An 18,487-nucleotide genomic window follows, 5' to 3' on the forward strand; every position below is an offset into this window, starting at 1 on the left:
TGCCCATGACAGGCTTTGAGTCGGTCCGTCAAGCCTCTTTCCATTGCAACATGCTTCATTGTTTCATTAGTGGTGAAGCACTTTCTAATAAGGTGCCCTCTGCCAGAGTGGTTCAGTTAGTTGAACGTCCGTCATCACATGTACTGAAAAGTTGCCAGTTCAATTTCTGGTCACAGCACATACCTGGGTTGTGGGTTCAGTTCCAGGTCAGGTCACAAAGGCAAACAATCAATGTTTCTCTCCCTCTCCCTCTCCTATCCTCTCTAAAATAAAAAATATATATTTTAAAAGGTGTACCTACTAAAAGGTATTTTACACAAGTGATTACTGTTCGGTTTCTGCCTTACATTGCTGAAATTTAAATCTGAGCTGAACATAGAGCCCAAGTACACATGAAGAGTATCGAATATAAATTGCTATGATTTAGGCTAAAGAATGATTTTCCAGGGGGTTGTCTAAATCTCATCTTTTACATTTTGTTTCCCAACAGGCTGCTATAATGGGTTAGTTTATGTTCTAAAAAGTAATAATGGAGAAAAACACTGGATGTTTACTACTGAGGATGCTGTCAAAAGCTCGGCAACCATGGACCCATCCACAGGATTCCTCTACCTTGGCTCTCATGACCAGCATGCATATGCTTTGGATATTTATGTAAGGATTTGCCTCATCAGTCTCATCTGAGGAAGAGGGTCAGACTGTCAGGTTCTCTTTGACTAAGGGAGCAGGTGTTAACTATTTTCCAAGTTTAGCATTGTGGTCTTGGAAGAATAAAGAGTTAATAACAGTCATACCTTAAAACATTTTTAACTCTCTTACCAAATTTTCACAAATGCATTTGCTACTCAGAGTTTTGAAATATAAAGAACTTAGAATCATCATCTTGACAATAGAAAAGAGTTACAAAGGAAAATGTCAATAAGAGCTGATTACATAAAAATTTTAAAAAATTTAGAATTACAAAATTTAAAAGTAGTAAGTTCTGGGGGATGGAATGGAAACAAATGAGACAGTTAAAACTGATTTATATTTATAAGTATGAATGAAAATAAAGAGTAAATACAAGTTTATAAGAAAAGACCCAGATAGAAAAATAGGGGATGCCAAAGAAGAAATGGCTAGTAAATATATTTAAATATTTAAATCATTTAATGATCAAAGGAATGAAAATTAAAAACAGAGAAATAAATGGTATTAGATTAGAATGATGGCATTAATGCTGAAGTTGTGACTAGTGAAAGCCTCTAAGGAAAATAATTTGGCCATAGGTAACAATTTCATATCCTTTGATTCAGTAAAACTCTTCTTTTGGGAATCTATCCTGGCAAAATAATCAGAAACATGGAGAAATATGTGCATCATGATGTCTATTTCCAAGTTGTTGTTAACGACAAGAAATTAATTCCAAACACTTTTCAATGGTAAGGTAGTGAGATAAACGATTTTATGTTCATATGGAATATTGTGCATTAAAGTAAATTTAAAGAAAAAATTAGATACCAAGTGTATATTCAGAATGATCTCAATGATCTTAAACTGTGTGTGTGTGTGTGTGTGTGTGTGTGTGTGTGTATCAAAAAAATAAAAGGGAAAATGCTAAGCTGTTAACAGTTGGTGGTCTTGGTCTTTATTCTAACTTGATTTGCCATAGTAAGCATGTCAATAGTCCCCTATTTTTCTATCTGGGTCTTTTTTTATAAACTTGTATTTACTCTTTATTACTTTTATATTAAAAATAAAAACTTGCCCTGGCTGTTGTGCTAAGTGGTTAGAACTTTGGCCCACAAACCGAAGGGTTGCAGGTTCGATTCCCAGTCAAGGGCACATATCTGGGTTTCAGGTTCGATCTCCAGCCGTTGGGCAACCAATTGATGTGTCTCTCTCACATCGATGTTTCTTTCTCCCTGCCTCCCACGTTCCCTTCCACTCTCTCTAAAAATCAATGGAAAAAATATCCTCAGGCAAGGATTAAAAAAATAATAAAAACTTAGTTAAATAGGTATAGCATATAATAGATAGGATATGTGAATTTGTTAACCACCAGCAGAAACCAATTAATTTGCTTTCTTATTTGCAGGAAAAGAAGTGTGTTTGGAAGTTAAAATGTGGAGGAACTATCTTTTCTTCGCCTTGTTTGAACTTGATTCCGTATCACTTGTATTTTGCTACACTGGGAGGACTTTTACTGGCTCTAAATCCTGTAGGCATAAAATAATTTATATTGATTTTATTACCATTTATCTTTAATATTCTTTATTTTGAATTCTGAAAATTAGTTAGTTTTGGTTAGCTATAGTCCAGATATCAATAAACCAGAACTCATTAAGAATGACTGACATGAAGTCTAGAAAGCTGACAGAAATCAGCTAAGATCTGTGCATGTTTTTTATCTATTTTTTAAAATAGAATTTTCTTACATTAGAAGTTAGGATGGTCTAAGGATAGATACTATGTGCTAGTTTTTTCTTTCCTGGCTTTAGTGCAAGCTTTTAGCTCTCATAAATAGTACTGATTGATTTTATAGCTGTGTATATGTGTACTAGCCTTGTTTATGTCAGCATGTCATTATAGCATTTTCGGATGTTTTATAGCTTTGCCTCCTAGAGATTTATGAGTTTGTTTTATACAGTTAATTGATTAGAAAGATTGAAATGCTATGAATTGTTTTTGCCCATGACAGGCCACTGGAAATAGAGTTTGGAAACATTTCTGTGGGAAACCACTCTTCTCTTCTCCAAGGTGTTGCCTGCAGTATGTTTGTATTGGCTGTGTAGATGGGAATTTACTTTGCTTTACTCACTTTGGAGAACAGGTAAATTTTTCTGGTACTATTTTATGTATCTTTCTCAAAGGAATAGTAGTAGTTGGTGACAACTGAAGTAAAACTTTAAATGTCATTATTCAATTCATGTTAAAAAAAACTGGTTCTGTTTTGTCAGGCCATGGGTTTCTTTTCTTCACTCTTTTTTTTTTTTTTTTTAAATTCTCACCTGAGGACATGCTTAGAGAATCAGAGATCCAGTTGAGAGGGAAACATCAATTGGTTGCCTTACCATACGTGCCAAACTGGGATCAAACCCACGTATGTGCCCTGACTGGGAATCTAACTGGCAACATTTTGGTGCACAGGACGATACTCAATGAACTGAGCCACTCTGGCCAGGCCATACATTTCTTAATTTGTGAATTGGTGCAATATATTTCAAAGATTCTATCCAAACATTGTTATACTTGTGCTATTCCCCTCCTACCAGTTTTTAAAAATTTACAGCTTGAAACCAATTTTATTATAACTTCTTTTGAGGTTATGAAAATTTAAAGAAGTCCCTGCTTTCTCTATGAAAACCAAAATCTCTGGTATAACCCACATTGCCTTATATGGGGGTCGCATATTCAACTTCATGATTAGTAGGGCAGGATCCTTCTGGGTTATATTAGATCTTTTGTTGGGCGCAGTATCTCCACTCCTTTAAGTACCTGCAAGTGACTATCATTTTGGCACAACTGCAGCTGTGGTTTTGATTTGGGGATTGCTTTGTGGATTTGAGAGTGCACTAGCTCCAACATGAGTGAGCCCATTGATGGCTAGAGTTGACTCCGTATGCTCTTCATTCACACCTCATTGCCTAGCAGATTCTTTTGTTCTGTGCGACAGTCACTTTTTGAAGTCTTTTAGTTTGTTTACATAATATTTTTATTTACAAAGTAGTTTGAAGAGGCAAATGCTATTATTCCCGTTTGTTTAGATGAACCTTAGAAAGGTTAAAGTGACTTTGTCCAAGTCAGGGACAGAACTGAGATTATAAATCATACTAGAGGCCCAGTCATGAAATTCGTGTGCGGGTATGTTCCCTAGGCCTGGTCTGTGATCAGGGCCATCTTCCCTGGCTGCCCGCACCCGGCCCCCTTCCCCCCCACTGCCACCCACCCCTGGTTCCCCGTTCGCTATTGGGTGATTGGTGCCTGACGGCTGGGGGAAGGGACTGAAAAGTTGGGTGTGCCCACCTGCTTGCTGGCCCTGCCCTGTCTCAGGTTGCCATCTGTATATGGGGCAACCAGCGGGGCAGGGGCCTTGGTCTGGCGCCGCCCACGTCCCCCGCCACCCAACCCTGGCTCCCCATTTGCCATCAGGCGATCAGAGCCTGCCGGCCGGGGAAAGAAACTAAGAGGTGGTCAGTGCACCTCATAGTGACTGGTCCAGCAGTCGTTCTGCCGTTAGGGTCAATTTGCATATGGTCATCCTGCTGTTAGGGTCAATTTGCATATTACCCTTTTATTATATAGGCTAGAGGTGTGGTACATGGGTGGGGGCTGGCTGGCCTGCCCTGATGGGGGCCCTGGATCGGGGTAGGGGTCCCCACTAGGGGCAGGGCTGGCCAGGACAAGGGGCAACCGGGGGTTTGCAGGCTGGCCACACCCCCAATTGGGGTAGGGGTCCTCGCTGGGGGAGGGCCAGCCTGGGTGAGGGGCCATGGGCGGTTTGCAGGCCGGCCATGCCCCTGATCAGGGTGGGGGTCCCTCCTGGGGGGCAGGGCCAACCTGGGCGAGGGTCCAGTAGTTCTGGCCTCTGGTCATTCTGGTTGTTCACCATTTCGGTCGATGGGCTTTTATTATATAGGATTTCATGAATATGCCCATTCTTTTTTTTATTATTATGCTGCTGTTACTGTAAATTTGTAAACACTATCTTAAACTTATGCCTTTTCTTCAAAATATTGGCCAACAGGTTTTAGTAGCTTTGAAATAAGTAAATAGTAGATATCCACAGGTCAGACATGTCTCATAGCTTCTTGTTTAAAGCTTTAATTATTGAACATGAACTCTTCCTTTCAGTCCACTTCCTTCCTCCTCCCTACATTAGGAGACTAACAATATGATATGATACAGTTTTTGATAAGATACATTGAAAACTCAATGCAGTTTTATTTTTGAACTCAGTGTCTCGGAACATACTAGTAATAACTTTTGGATGGGGTTCAAATTAATTTCATTTCATATTATGCATAGCAATGACTCATGTAATAAGGATACTTTGTATATTTTGTGCTAGGTTTTACCACTGGGATAGAGGTCAAATCTGACAGTTCCACTTTTCAGAAAAAGTGTGTGTAGTTATCATTCAATAGCCTACATCTCTTACAGTTTGAGAATTTCATAAAGCTTTAATATACAGAATTGTTGAAATGAGATGAATTAATTATTTCTGCCATTATAACTCTTCAGGTTTGGCAGTTCTCTACCAGTGAACCCATCTTTTCATCCCCATGTCCCTCCACATCAGAGCAAGAAATATTTTTTGGTTCCCATGATTGCTTTATCTACTGTTGTACTATGAAAGGTCATCTCCAATGGAAATTTGAAACTACCTCAAGGGTATATTCAACACCATTTGCTTTCCATAACAAGTACAGCAATGAAACGTTGCTCGCAGCAGCATCTACTGATGGGAAACTGTGGATCTTGGAATCTAAGAGTGGACAATTGCAAAGTATGTATGAACTTCCTGGAGAGGTATTCTCTTCTCCTGTGGTTTGGGAATCAATGCTTATTATTGGATGTAGAAATAATTATGTTTATTGTCTAGACTTACTGATTAGCAATAAAAAATAATCAAGTAGTCTTAATTAGAATATATCTGAGATGTTTGATAATATTTACATTATAAAGCATGTGGATGGTCTTATTTTATGATAAAGATTATATTTTGTTTAAGAAACTTGTCTATTACACTTCATTGGAGAACAGCCATATTTTATTTTCTGTAGGAGCAACAATACTTGTAAAAGGATTTATAAAACAAAACATCAATATATTTAGTAGCACTTTCTAAGTTAGGCTACAGATACTTTATTTTTTTATAGAAGACCTTTGAAAAACAAGATCAGAATATACTTAGTGGCTTAAAAACTTAATCTGTGAGGTAATACACCATTCACTCATTTATACTGAGATTCGTAACAAAAGATTTTTAAAGGTAGGAGCTATTGATCAAATTAGGTCCCTTGTTAAATTTTTTAAATAAAATTTATTGGGATAGCATTGGCTAATAACCTTATGTAAATTTCAGGTGTACAACTTTATGACATCTGCATACTCTATTGTGTGCTCACCAGCTGAAGTCTAGTCTCCTTCTGTTGCCATATATTTGACCCCCTTTACCCTCCTCATCTTTCCCCCACCCCCTTCCACTTTGGTAACCACCATTCTGTTGTCTGTATCTGTGAGTTTATTTGTTTATTGCTTTTGGTTTTATATCCCCCATACAAGTAAAATCATACAGTTTTTGTCTTTTTCCACCTGATTTATTTCACTTAGTATAATACTCTCAAAATTCACCCACACTAGGTCAAATGGCAGTATTTTATCTTTTTTATGGCTGAGTAGTTTTCCATTGTATATATGTATCACATTTTGTTTTCAAAATTATAAGAGGAAGTTTGTTTAGAAAGTTATAGAGGTAGTAAAAGTGAGCCATTGAAGAAATGGGCTAAGGAAACAAGTTACAGAGGCAAGAGAAGGGCCCTTGTAGCTTAGGAAAGTACATGTGATAAGAAGATTTGAGCACCTGCTCTGGGGAGGGAGAGAGAGCGAGCGAGCGAGCCTGTGTGGTTTTTTGTGTGTTTTTTTAAGTATTTTTTTTATTGATTTTTTACAGAGAGGAAGGGATGTGCCCGCAACCAAGGTACATGCCCTTGACCAGAATCGAACCTGGGACCCTTCAGTCCACAGGCTGACGCTCTATCCACTGAGCCAAACCGGTTAGGGCATCTTCTTTAGAGTTTAAGTATCAATCTGCAGGTGCAGGGGCCTCATGTGTGCAGGCTATGGCACCCTCCTCATCCTGCTGGATCTAGCTCCAGGAAGCTGGGGACATGCGAACACGGCCCTGCTAGTCAGCTAGAGAACCTGGATAGGACTTGGGCCCGCCATCCAAGTGCAGGGGAAATGTAAACAGTGGTGCTCACCGGTTTTTTCTGTCCTGGATACTTCCCTAAGCTCCTGGAGAGCTGCTTTGGTTCCCAGCCTCTTCTGTGTGGTCTCTCTAGTTGTGCAGAGGCTGTTCTATTGGCCCTTAGTTGTCTCTCAGGAGGAAACTGCTCTAAATATAGGTATAATTTGATGTATTTTTGGAAGAGGGCAAGCCTTGCAACCTCCTATACCACCATCTTGGACTTGCCTCCAAAACAGTATTTGAGTTTTTGTGCACCAAGGCAAGTACCTCACCCACATCACTCACTTCGACCTAGTCCAGCCACGTGGGTCAGTAGCTCTGGCCCGGGGCCCTAAGCTGTGTTTTTCACATGCATTCAGCTTTGAAACATGCTGCTGTTCCATCACCCACACTCAGAGTAAGGAGGTTGTAGGATCATATTGTCTGAGAGACAGACCATTTGATTCCAACTGAGGATTAAGATAAACATTTTATTTGACCCTATTCATTAGTTTTCTCCAAAAACACCTAGTAAAAAATATAATAAGGTACCATATAAAATGCCTTGAAGTATTTCTTTTGCAACAAAAGCTACGTAAATATGAGCTTGCTTGAAATTAGTAAAGACATAAACTTGAAAAGGAAATTCTGTTGGTGCTAAAGATCTTGTGGGTATTTTTTATTGAAAGATCATTTTCCTTCAATAATGGACATTTTACATTAAAACTTTATACAACCAAAATCTGAAAATAATATTAAAATCACACTAAGGTATTTTCATGGTTAAGCCTCTACTTAATTTTATTGTTGGTAAAAATATTGCAAGACACTTGTAACTCTAATATTTCTGCTTTAAAATAAGCAATTAAGCTAAATGTCACAAGAAGAGACAATACATACTACAATTTGCTGATAACTGGCTAAAATGATAATTTAATAGTAATTAATGTATAAGAAACAATTGCACTTGAAAAATTTAAAAAGTAAACAAAAACTCTATGAACAGAAGTTAATCATCTATAACCTTGCCAAGGGAAGTGTGTGTGTTTTAATTAAAAACAAATAAACAAAAAACCACCTGTGTATTTAACATTGCAATAGGATTTTTTTAAAAGTCTTGAATTTTTTATGTTTTTACAGAATTTCCCCCATAGTTTGTTGATGAGAAAAGACTGCAACACAATTAAAGCAAAATAACACTTCATTGGTATTTAGTGCAAATTTGGAGTAATTTTTACATGAAATATTAAACATAAAGCCTTTAGAAGTTGTTGGAAGTAAATGCTGTGACTGTGCTTTCCTCAGTATACTCTTCTTTTAAAGATTTTGAAGGAAACTTTTTAACTGAGTTATTTCTCCTATTTCGTATGGGCTTTATGGTAAGTGACCCAGTACAGAGTGCACTCATCTACCATTCTTCGTTAATCAGATTTCTTCACTTGCTCTCTGCCATTACTGTGACATCCAAAACTGATGAGATGATAGAAAAGGCCAATTCAGATGAATTACTGTAGCACTAAAATTCCAGGACTCAGGTGAGAAAATTCCCATTAAAAAGTGTTACATTAGTGAGGAAATCATTGAAACTAACAAATGTCTACATATTTGACTTAAAAATGAACATCAGCTGGAAAACGTGCAGTAGAATATTGCTTCCCATAGCGATAAAAAAAATTAAAGTTCCATTGATTCTTAACAGTCTGAAGGTCCAGTATATATATATATAATATTAAATCCTACTTGGAAGAGTACGGCTATCCTTATGACCACACATGCCAGCTGCTACCATAAGGCCGAGCCCTCGTCTCCAGAAAGAAAATGCCTTCTATATGGTAAATAACTGCCAGTCATCCTTTCTTTAAGGTAAATGGTAGAATAACAGCACAGAGTAATAGCACATTGCCTGTTAAGTGAGCATAAAGGAGAATAATGATGCATAATAATAAAATGTGTTTTTCTGTAGGAGAGGAAAAAAGGATGTAATTTTCCTTGCACTGGGCAAAAGATCTGTACTTATACTTGGGAGTCAGGAGCTAAGAAAATGGGAGTGTGCCAACACCACGAAATGTAAAATGAGTAGCAGCAATGTGTGGGCTTGCTGTATGTCTATGTTTCATGTAAAGCAAATTTAGGGAAATAGTGACTATAGGTGGCTTTTAAATAGCCAGGTCCCTTCTTTGTATCACATGTGTATAACAAGGCCACTTAAAACTCTGAGATGTTTTTTAAAGGTAGCAAGGTGAATGCTCTGAATGATAAATGCTATTGAATATTTGACTCTGAATATGAATTAGTCAGTTATGGTAAAGAGGGAAACTTCCCACAGGAGATCCTTAGTACAAAGGCTCCAAATCTTATCTTCCTGTTAATGGTTTTATTATTTTTCCCATCTCACTTTTGCTTCTTTGGGTGCAGAGTCCCCCTCTCAGAGTTTTAAAATCTAGATTACAGTAGAAGCAGTGTATTCCAAGGTTCTCAACCTTGGATATATCACAATTCATTTGAAGCGTTTTGCCAGGATACACATTTCTAGGCCTGATGGAGCCTGGACATCTCAAGAACAACTGCACTAGATGGGGGGAGTCTCAGACAGATTTGTAGTTTCCATTTTTTTACCATATTAAAGAAAAATGTTCCCTAGGAGCTAGATGGGCCAAATGTTGAACATGTCCTGAAGGAGAGGCCTGGTGTAATGGCGTCTGTGGATCAGTGTGGAAGAGGCATGGATGGATTCCCTTTCTGTGTTAGTTCAGGTTGGGGAAAATTCATGAAAACCAGACATGGGCACAGAGTTGGGAGCCAGACTGTGACTTGCAATTCAGTTACTGGCTGCACTCAGGAGAAGGAGGGTTCTTATTTCTCCCTTCCTGTGGTCCTTTCACCATTGCTGTAGAAAAAGATAGAAATCCTTAAATATGGCAGGGTAAAGGTTTTGGATAAAAGAAATTGGAGCACAGAGTCAAAAAACCATGGTAAAGATTGGCAAAAGTACATGTTCAGTGGTGTGTGGGTGTCCATGTGGAATGGGGTGGCAGGCTCTCCTGAGGAGTTCTTAGGAGATCTTGCTTCCTGTGGTCCCTCGGACAGAACTTTCTCTTTAGAACTAGGAGGAGCTCAAGGCACCAGGACCTAGGGTTGTGCAAATACACTCTTACAAGGAATACCACCAGTTCAGTTTCTAAATGTTATTTTAGAGCCTATAAAACATGCTTCTTTTCCCTAGCTTGGTTTCTTTACCTCATATAAAAAAATAAATAAATAAAAAGGACAGGAGAGGAGCCAATAACTGGGAATAGGAATGGAGAAGAGTCACTCTTTACTTAATAATCTGTGGGCAGTCGCTCCAGGCCTTGGCTTTCCTTTTGGCCAAAGCCAGCCAGGCTGGTTCTGTTGACACGGGAGCAGCATCTGGGGTGGAAAACCTCTTTGTGACTTCTTTCACCAGTGGCGCTGGGGGAGGCGAATCAGAGATCTCCACTGGGTTGCATTTTGAAGGAAAAGGAGAAAGGTATGAGTCAGAGCCACACTTTGATGTATCATACAATGGGATTCAGAAAGGAAAACTCAGTGAGACACTGGGCATCTTCGTTGAGAATTAGAGAAAGCAAGCTATGTGATTGTAACTGTTAACGTGCAACATTATAGTGATCACAGTGCAGTCAGTTCTAATTTCAAGAAGCATTTTTTTTCTGTGCACAGAAGCTAGGTCTGCATGATAATAAAAAATGTAAAAATTTTGTGATTCTAATCATATAGCCAATCAATGTCATGAGGAAAATGAACAAACAAGCAGTTTGGATTTATCAAGCTGGTGAGGTCAAAAGTGCCTGCCCCCACCAGGCACGCCTGGGGTTCCTTCCCCCTCAGGCCCACAGATCCTGCCAGCTCTTAGGAATCTCGGTCTTGTCTAGCAATTTCTTTGCCTCATATTGCTTTCTTACCGCGTCATAAACACTTAAGGTGAGGGTTCCCACCCAAAGCAGACCTCAGGAACTACTGGTGGGAAAGACAAATACAGTATTTCAGAACAAAGGCTAGCTATCATAACTGGAGCCACCTGAACTGCAGTAACCCTTTGGAGCAGCGGTTCTCAACCTGTGGGTCGCGACCCCTTTGGGGGTCAAACAACCCTTTCACAGGGGTTGCCTAAGACCGTCAGAAAACACATATATAATTACATATTGTTTTTGTGATTAATCACTATGCTTTAATTATGTTCAATTTGTAACAATGAAATTGGGGTCACCACAACATGAGGAACTGTATTAAAGGGTCACGGCATTAGGAAGGTTGAGAACCACTGCTTTGGAACTTCCAAGAAATCAGGGCAGAGAAAGGTGTAATCTCTGATTTTGGAGCTTCTCACTTGATTTTGAACTAATTCTCTCTGACACACCCATGTAATGTATAGAGCCCTTAATTCCTGGGTATAAAAGCCTAATGAAATAATACCCATGGAGGTTCTTGAGAAATTGTACAGTGCTCCAAAGCGGTTTCCAAAAAAATTGTTTTCTCCTCACCAAATAGTAAATACAGCTTTGATGGTGAGACCTCTTCACATTTCCAGAACTCAGCACGCAGATAACCAAGGCGTACAAAAACCCTGGGTCTGGAGGTTGGATGCCCTCCTGGGAACAGGGCTGCCCAGGGTGCACAACATGCCCTATTAACCCTGGAGGAAACTTGTTTAGGTTCATCCCTCCTCCAAGCGATTTGTAATAAGCACATAGTTGGAAACATTATGGATCATTTTACCTTTTATTAGAATAAAGGATTTTTAAAAAATGTGTATGTATCTTTTATAAAGTGTCATGAACGTATCAACACTGCTGTTGTTAATTAACATCCAGGACTTGGAGCCGAACAACCTTGCTCTCTGAAGTCACAGCTGGTCAGACACTTGCCCTTTGAAATCGCATTGGTGAAAGGGACCATCCCACTTAGGAGCATCTCAGCCACCTGGGTCACTGACTCAACCACAGCTTCTGTTTCCATCCCAGGTACAGAGCTCCAGGTGGGGGTTTTCAGATACAACTTGCACACATTTATTTTAACGTCGTAGTGCCAGGAAAACAGGGCCCTGAGTCCACTTTTCAACTCCGGCCTGATATCAACCCCTTCATGTACACCCCACACCCTCGCTTTGCTTTAAGCAATATCAAAACTCTGCTCCACTTAAATTTTACCTAAACTTCACCCTTTTCCCCAAATCCTACTAGAATCGTATCTCTTCCTTTGTTTAGAGGTCCGTAAGATATGTAGTCTCCCTTACTACAGCAAGTTAATAAACCTCGTTTTGTTGGACTACAGGCAGTGGGGGCATTGGAGATGGCTCATATCACACCTTGTTAGCTTCAGAAATTTATTAGACCACACTGATAGGTTGAAACTGGCCATGGTGGGAATATTTACACCACAGTACATGGCAAATACTAATCAGAGGATGCTCTGCTCCCTGATTGCTAAAACATTGGCCACCACACCACTGACAGTTTCTGGTGGTCTCTGTCAGATGAGCTGATGACCAGTGTCTAAGTTTATGAGAGTGGTGGTGAAACAGCCTGTGGTGTTATTACACCTGAGGAAATAAAGCATGCTCCAAGGAGAGAAACCTGTAACTGAGGTCAAACAGAAATGCTCCTGCTCTCGCTACCTGTCACAGATGTGGGAAGGGTGTTGGCCTTTTTCAGCTGCTCTCTGCGCTCAAGCCTGGACCCTGCTGTCTCCGGCTTCTTGTCTTCTGGATGAGCCATGGACTTGAGCAGGGATCCAGCTCTGCTGACACTGCTGCTTCCTGGCTGTGGACTGACACTGACCTGGGTGGGCAGAGAAAGTCAGGAAAAGTATGTTTCCAACCTGAGTACATGCAAAGGCGCACAGTGCAGGGCCTGGGGGTTCTGCCAGTCAGCACCAGTCTCTGTTCCCAAAGGAGCAGCGGGAGTGCACTTGGGAGCAATGTGTCTCCAGCCCTGGCCCCGATCATGAAGCCGCTCAGTACAAATGTCCCCAAGAGGGAACGCAACTTTCCTCGAAGAGCCCCGTCCAGTTAACTGTAAGAGCAGGGTCACCGAGAGAGACTGATTTCCTCCAAAGCCCTGCTCCCGTACAATCATTTTCATATTCCTCACGTAACTGTCGTGTGTGTGGATTGTTCCTACTAATTACATTGTGAATTCTGCCAAATCAAGTTACCTTAATAGCATAAGGGAACTGAATAAAATTTCTGACTGAAAATGCTTTCCTGTCTAATGGTGGTTAATTTGTTTATTGCTCTATTCTTTCTAGATATTCTACACCACTCCCAGTTAGCCTTTTTTTAAAAAAAAATTTTTTTTTGATTGATTTCAGAGAGGAATGGCGAGGGAGAGAGAGAAAGAAACATCAATGATGAGAATCAGCTGCCCCTTACTGGGGATCGAGCCTGAAACCCTGGCATGTGTGCCGACTGGGAAGCGAACCCTGACCTCCTGATTCATAGGTGGACATTCAACCACTGAGCCACACTGGCTGGGCTTTCTTTTCCTTTTGTAAGTCCTTGCAGCCATAAAAGAGCCAAGCTCAGAAAGGCAAGGTTAAGGCTGAAGACCAGGCTACTCACGTTGTCTTTGGAGAGCTTTTCTGCCTGTTTGGCCTCCCTCGCTTGCTTCCTCTCCTCTCGAGTCGCCTGCTGCTCCCGAAACCCCTTCTGCTTTTGCAGGGCTAACGTTATCCACAGTGGCTGCGCGGTTTCAACTTTCTCCACAAGTTTGGAGCCATCTAAAGAGTGTCTGCTCTGAAGCACCGGCTTTTCTGTGGGGGGAAAAAGACTGATATTGTGATTTATAATAAGAAATACATATTTGGTCTTTATCCTGTTTCTGGCACAGAGCTAAGTGATGAGAGCGTAAAGATGTCTCATGTTATGTGAATGAGGCTACTTTGGGACCACACTTCAGGATGTGGGGGGTGGGAGGCTGGTTGCTGGGTGAACCAACTGAGCGATCAGAAGATTAGAACTTACAATCTCACCCCCCAACCTCCTGGGAGGGGGGAAGCCTGGAGGTTGAATCAATGCCAAAGATAAAACCAATCATACCTGTGTAATGCAGTCTCCAAAAAACCCCAAAGGTCAGGGTTTGGAGAGCTTCTGGGTTGGTGACGAGGTGGAAGTGCCGGGAGGTTGGCCACCCAGAGAGCATGGGACTTCCCCGCCTTTCCCCATACCTTGTATCCTTGTATGCATCTCTTCCACCTGGCTGTTCCCGAGTTCTATCCTTTTATAACAAACCAGTGACCTAGTAAGGCAAATGTTTCTCTGAGTTCCATGAGCCACTCGAGAATATTAATCAAACCCAAGGAGGGGGTTCCTGGGAACCTCTGATTTTAACCAGTCAGAAGCACCTGGATCTGAAGGTACAGCCTTATGGGACTAAGCCCTTAACCTGTAGAACAGAACACCATCTTGAGTTGAATTGTAAGACACCAGCTGGTGTCTGAGAGTTGCTGGTGGTGTGGGAATCCCTCCCCTGCAACACACGCCTTTGAACTGTGTTCAGAACTAGTAAAGACAAAAGCCAGCTTTCAGTGAAATGAACTGTTCTCGTATCTCAGTACCTCACCCCCTAAAACTTGTGACGTATTCATCAGCCCACTGAACATTCAACTGGCCCTTCCTAATAAAACTCCGTACTCATGTCTGAGTGACTCCACTGGGTAGGAAAGTAATATCTCTAATCAACAGAAACAAGAGCCTTTCTCTTCCCTCTCTCCAGTGTCATAAAATCTCAGGCCCACAAGGGACCCAGGGGGCTATTTGATTCATTATTGTTCTTTTTTAATTTATTGCTTTTCAAAATTTTTGCAAAAGCTTTTCCCCCTTACAAGCAGTATCCTATGTGGAAGCCCAAAGTATGAAAGAGGAAAATGGGGCACTGCTCTGCCCCAGGGGCTGCTGAGGACAGCAGGGCTTTGAGGAACCCAGTGCGAACCATGATTTTGGCCCAGTGCCCTCCTTTGATAGACGTGAGTAATGAGGTCCACAGTGACCAAGTCCCGTGTCCGAGGTCACCCAGCAGCTAGTGTACAGGCTGAATTGTGAACCGAGGGCTTCCGGCTCCCAGTCTGTGTTTCTCTTACATTGACTGTCTTGCCTATGGAACTGGGGTAAACACACTTCACAGATGGGTGGTAGCTGAGGTTGGGCTCTAGAACTGAGCAGACCTGGGTTTGACCTTTTGTGACCTTAGGAAAGCCACTTAACTCCTCTAAGAAGGGAGACACTTTAATTTGAAATAGTGTTTGGAGTTCTGATTATGACACTGGAGGAGACATATTAATTACTAACATGAGACTGTTATTACTGCAAGTGCCTAGGGGACGTTTTCTTTTCAAAAAGTGACAGAAACCATAGGAAGAACTCCGACCGCTTAACAACCAAAAACAAAATACCCAATTAAAAATGAACAAAGGACTGGAATAGACATTTCTCTTAAGAAGACATACAAATGACTGACAAGCATATAGAAAGATGCTCAACATCACTAATTACTAGAGAAATGTAAATCAAAACCACAATGAGGGTATCACCTCGCACCCATTAGGATGGCTACCATAAAAAAAAAAAAAAAACAGAAAATAACAAGTGTTGGCGAGGATGTGGAAAATTAGAATTCTGTGCACTGCTGGTGGGAATGTAAAATGGTACAGCTGGTGTGGAAAACAGTAGGGCAGTTCTGAAAAAAATTAAAAATAGAACTACCATAGAACCCGGCAATTCCATTTCTGGGCTTTTATCCAGAAGTACATGGGATGTTTGCACACCCATGGTCATAGCAGCACTAGTCAAACGAGCCAAGAAGTGCAAGCAATCTAAGTGTCCATGGACAGATGAATGGATAAATCAAGTGTGGTATATACACACAAGGGTAGGTCATTCAGCCTTAAGAAGGAAGGAAATCCTGTCATATGCTACAATATGGATGAACCTTGAAGACATTGTACTAAGTGAAATAAGCCAGTCACCAAAAAAGACAATCCTAGATGATTCCACTTATGTGATGCTTCTAGAATAGTCAGATTTATAGAAACAGAAAGTTGAATGTTGTTTAATGCTTACAGTTTCAGTTTTGCAAGATGAAAAATTTGCGTGCACAATGTGAAATATGCTTAAGACTACTGAACTGTACACTGAGAAAAGATAGCCAATTTTATGTTACATACTTTGACCACAATAAAAATTGTTTTCTAATGTGACTAAAAGAACTGTGCCCAAAATATTATCCAAGAGATGCAGGGAAAAATGAGAAATCATAGATCAGGTTTAAAAGAACTGCAAGAAAAGGAACAAGACAAGAAGGCTTTGCTAAATCCTACGGCATTTTTAAACAATGTTGTTTTGAACAAATATATGAGTAAGGTCCAAGAAGTAACATGAGGACATAATGAGAAATGTTTTTCAAGGCTAACAGCATTTTACAAATGCCAGGTGAGAGTTACTGGAGGCGGTCCTAGGTTACTGGGAAGATCATATGAGGGGGGGGGATTGGGTGATCATTGCTATATTAATTCCCATCAGGATTGGTTCAGAGTCTCCACCCTCCCAGTGGCTTCACCTTGGTATTGGTCCTCGCTGGCCTGGGTCCCAGGAATAGAAACCTCTTTCTAAAGCAGTGGTCTCAAATAAAAAGGGTGTGTGTGCCCTAGGGGATGTACAAGGCCATTCATTGGGGGTAAAGGAAGAAAAGCTTAGAATTTCTATTTATACATCTTTAAAAATATAAAAATAAAGGTGAAATCAAGCTTTTCTAATCTAATAAAAGACAAACGTGCAAATTGACCATACCTTCGCTATGCCTCAAGCCACATCCACCAGCCAATCAGAGTGACTGTATGCAAATTAACACAACCAACTAATTAAAAAGATAGAGCATCTGAGTAGGTATTTTTCCAAAGAAAACAAGCAGATGGCCAAGAGACACATAAAAAGATGCTCAACACCACTAATTATCAGGGAAATGCAAAGCAAACCACAGTGAGATATCATCTCACACCTGTCAGATTGGCTAGTATCAAAAGGACAATAAACAAATGTTGGCAAGGATTTGTAGAAAAGGGAACCTCATACACTGTTGATGGGATTACAAACTGGTACAGCCATTATGGAAGCCAATATAGAGATTCCTGAAAAAAATTAAAAATAGAACTACCATAGAACCCGGCAATTCCATTTCTGGGCTTTTATCCAGAAGTACATGGGATGTTTGCACACCCATGGTCATAGCAGCACTAGTCAAACGAGCCAAGAAGTGCAAGCAATCTAAGTGTCCATGGACAGATGAATGGATAAATCAAGTGTGGTATATACACACAAGGGTAGGTCATTCAGCCTTAAGAAGGAAGGAAATCCTGTCATATGCTACAATATGGATGAACCTTGAAGACATTGTACTAAGTGAAATAAGCCAGTCACCAAAAAAGACAATCCTAGATGATTCCACTTATGTGATGCTTCTAGAATAGTCAGATTTATAGAAACAGAAAGTTGAATGTTGTTTAATGCTTACAGTTTCAGTTTTGCAAGATGAAAAATTTGCGTGCACAATGTGAAATATGCTTAAGACTACTGAACTGTACACTGAGAAAAGATAGCCAATTTTATGTTACATACTTTGACCACAATAAAAATTGTTTTCTAATGTGACTAAAAGAACTGTGCCCAAAATATTATCCAAGAGATGCAGGGAAAAATGAGAAATCATAGATCAGGTTTAAAAGAACTGCAAGAAAAGGAACAAGACAAGAAGGCTTTGCTAAATCCTACGGCATTTTTAAACAATGTTGTTTTGAACAAATATATGAGTAAGGTCCAAGAAGTAACATGAGGACATAATGAGAAATGTTTTTCAAGGCTAACAGCATTTTACAAATGCCAGGTGAGAGTTACTGGAGGCGGTCCTAGGTTACTGGGAAGATCATTTTACCTGGGAGAGAACTCTTCCCCAAACTGGCTTTACCACTGTAGAGAGCAGACAAGTCATCAGACTTCTCAGATGTTGGTGTCGTCAACTGTAAAACTGAGCTAAGATTGTCTATCTCTACATATGCCGTGAGGCTGAACTAAATGTTATAAATAAAAACACTTTGTAAATGATTAAGCACAAAGGATGACTGTTGAAATTTTCCAAAGCAGTAAAATCACTCATTTCATTCAAGGTTTTGAAAGAGATGTTCTTTGTTAATCACATAACCTTTTTGGTCAGGAGTTCAGAATATGTCATTAAAATTTTATTTTGTTGCAATGTTTAAACCTATTCTCTCTCATTCTAAACTCAGTGGACAAGCAGAACCACAGTCCACTTAAGTTCCCTCCTTCAGGTCCCTGGGAGACACGCAGGCACCTCCTGGCATTTACGGGGTTCTAGTCATTGCTCCCAGGGTCAGGGCTTGGAGAAAAGACCAGTTACTATCTGTTCTACCCACCGTCAGGGGCTCAGGGGCTGGGAGTTTCCGAATGACATATCTGTAATCAAAGTGTTACAGGAGAAACACGGCGGGGGGTGTGGTGGTGGGGGGGGATGA

At 40.4% G+C, this 18,487-nt stretch overlaps 2 protein-coding genes across 6 annotated transcripts in view; one reads left to right on the forward strand and one right to left on the reverse strand.

Annotated features, from left to right (window-relative positions):
- The window catches only part of AASDH (aminoadipate-semialdehyde dehydrogenase), a 34,249-nt gene extending 26,089 nt beyond the window's left edge, over nt 1-8,160 (forward strand). For 2 of the 5 annotated variants that reach the window (XM_006757791.2, XM_015560085.1), the window contains exons 12-15: nt 491-654; nt 2,078-2,200; nt 2,681-2,812; nt 5,224-5,717. In XM_006757791.2, the coding sequence (XP_006757854.1) occupies nt 491-654; nt 2,078-2,200; nt 2,681-2,812; nt 5,224-5,610 (806 nt within the window). In that variant the 3' untranslated portion in view covers nt 5,611-5,717. Of the gene's footprint in view, nt 1-490; nt 655-1,295; nt 1,487-2,077; nt 2,201-2,680; nt 2,813-5,223; nt 5,718-8,071 lie in introns of those variants that run through there. The other 3 variants (XM_006757793.2, XM_006757794.2, XM_015560086.1) reach the window with 3 other exon arrangements.
- A 2,054-nt stretch (nt 8,161-10,214) lies between these two features.
- The window catches only part of KIAA1211 (KIAA1211 ortholog), a 32,518-nt gene continuing 24,245 nt past the window's right edge, over nt 10,215-18,487 (reverse strand). Inside the window, exons 7-9 of the mRNA XM_015560077.1 lie at nt 13,530-13,720; nt 12,585-12,747; nt 10,215-10,408 (exon numbers count right to left, since the gene is read on the reverse strand). Of these exons, the coding sequence (XP_015415563.1) occupies nt 10,248-10,408; nt 12,585-12,747; nt 13,530-13,720 (515 nt within the window). The 3' untranslated portion in view covers nt 10,215-10,247. The remainder of the gene's footprint in view (nt 10,409-12,584; nt 12,748-13,529; nt 13,721-18,487) is intronic.

Source organism: Myotis davidii, unplaced genomic scaffold (genome assembly GCF_000327345.1).
Source record: "Myotis davidii unplaced genomic scaffold, ASM32734v1 scaffold173, whole genome shotgun sequence".
Lineage (NCBI taxonomy): Eukaryota > Metazoa > Chordata > Mammalia > Chiroptera > Vespertilionidae > Myotis > Myotis davidii.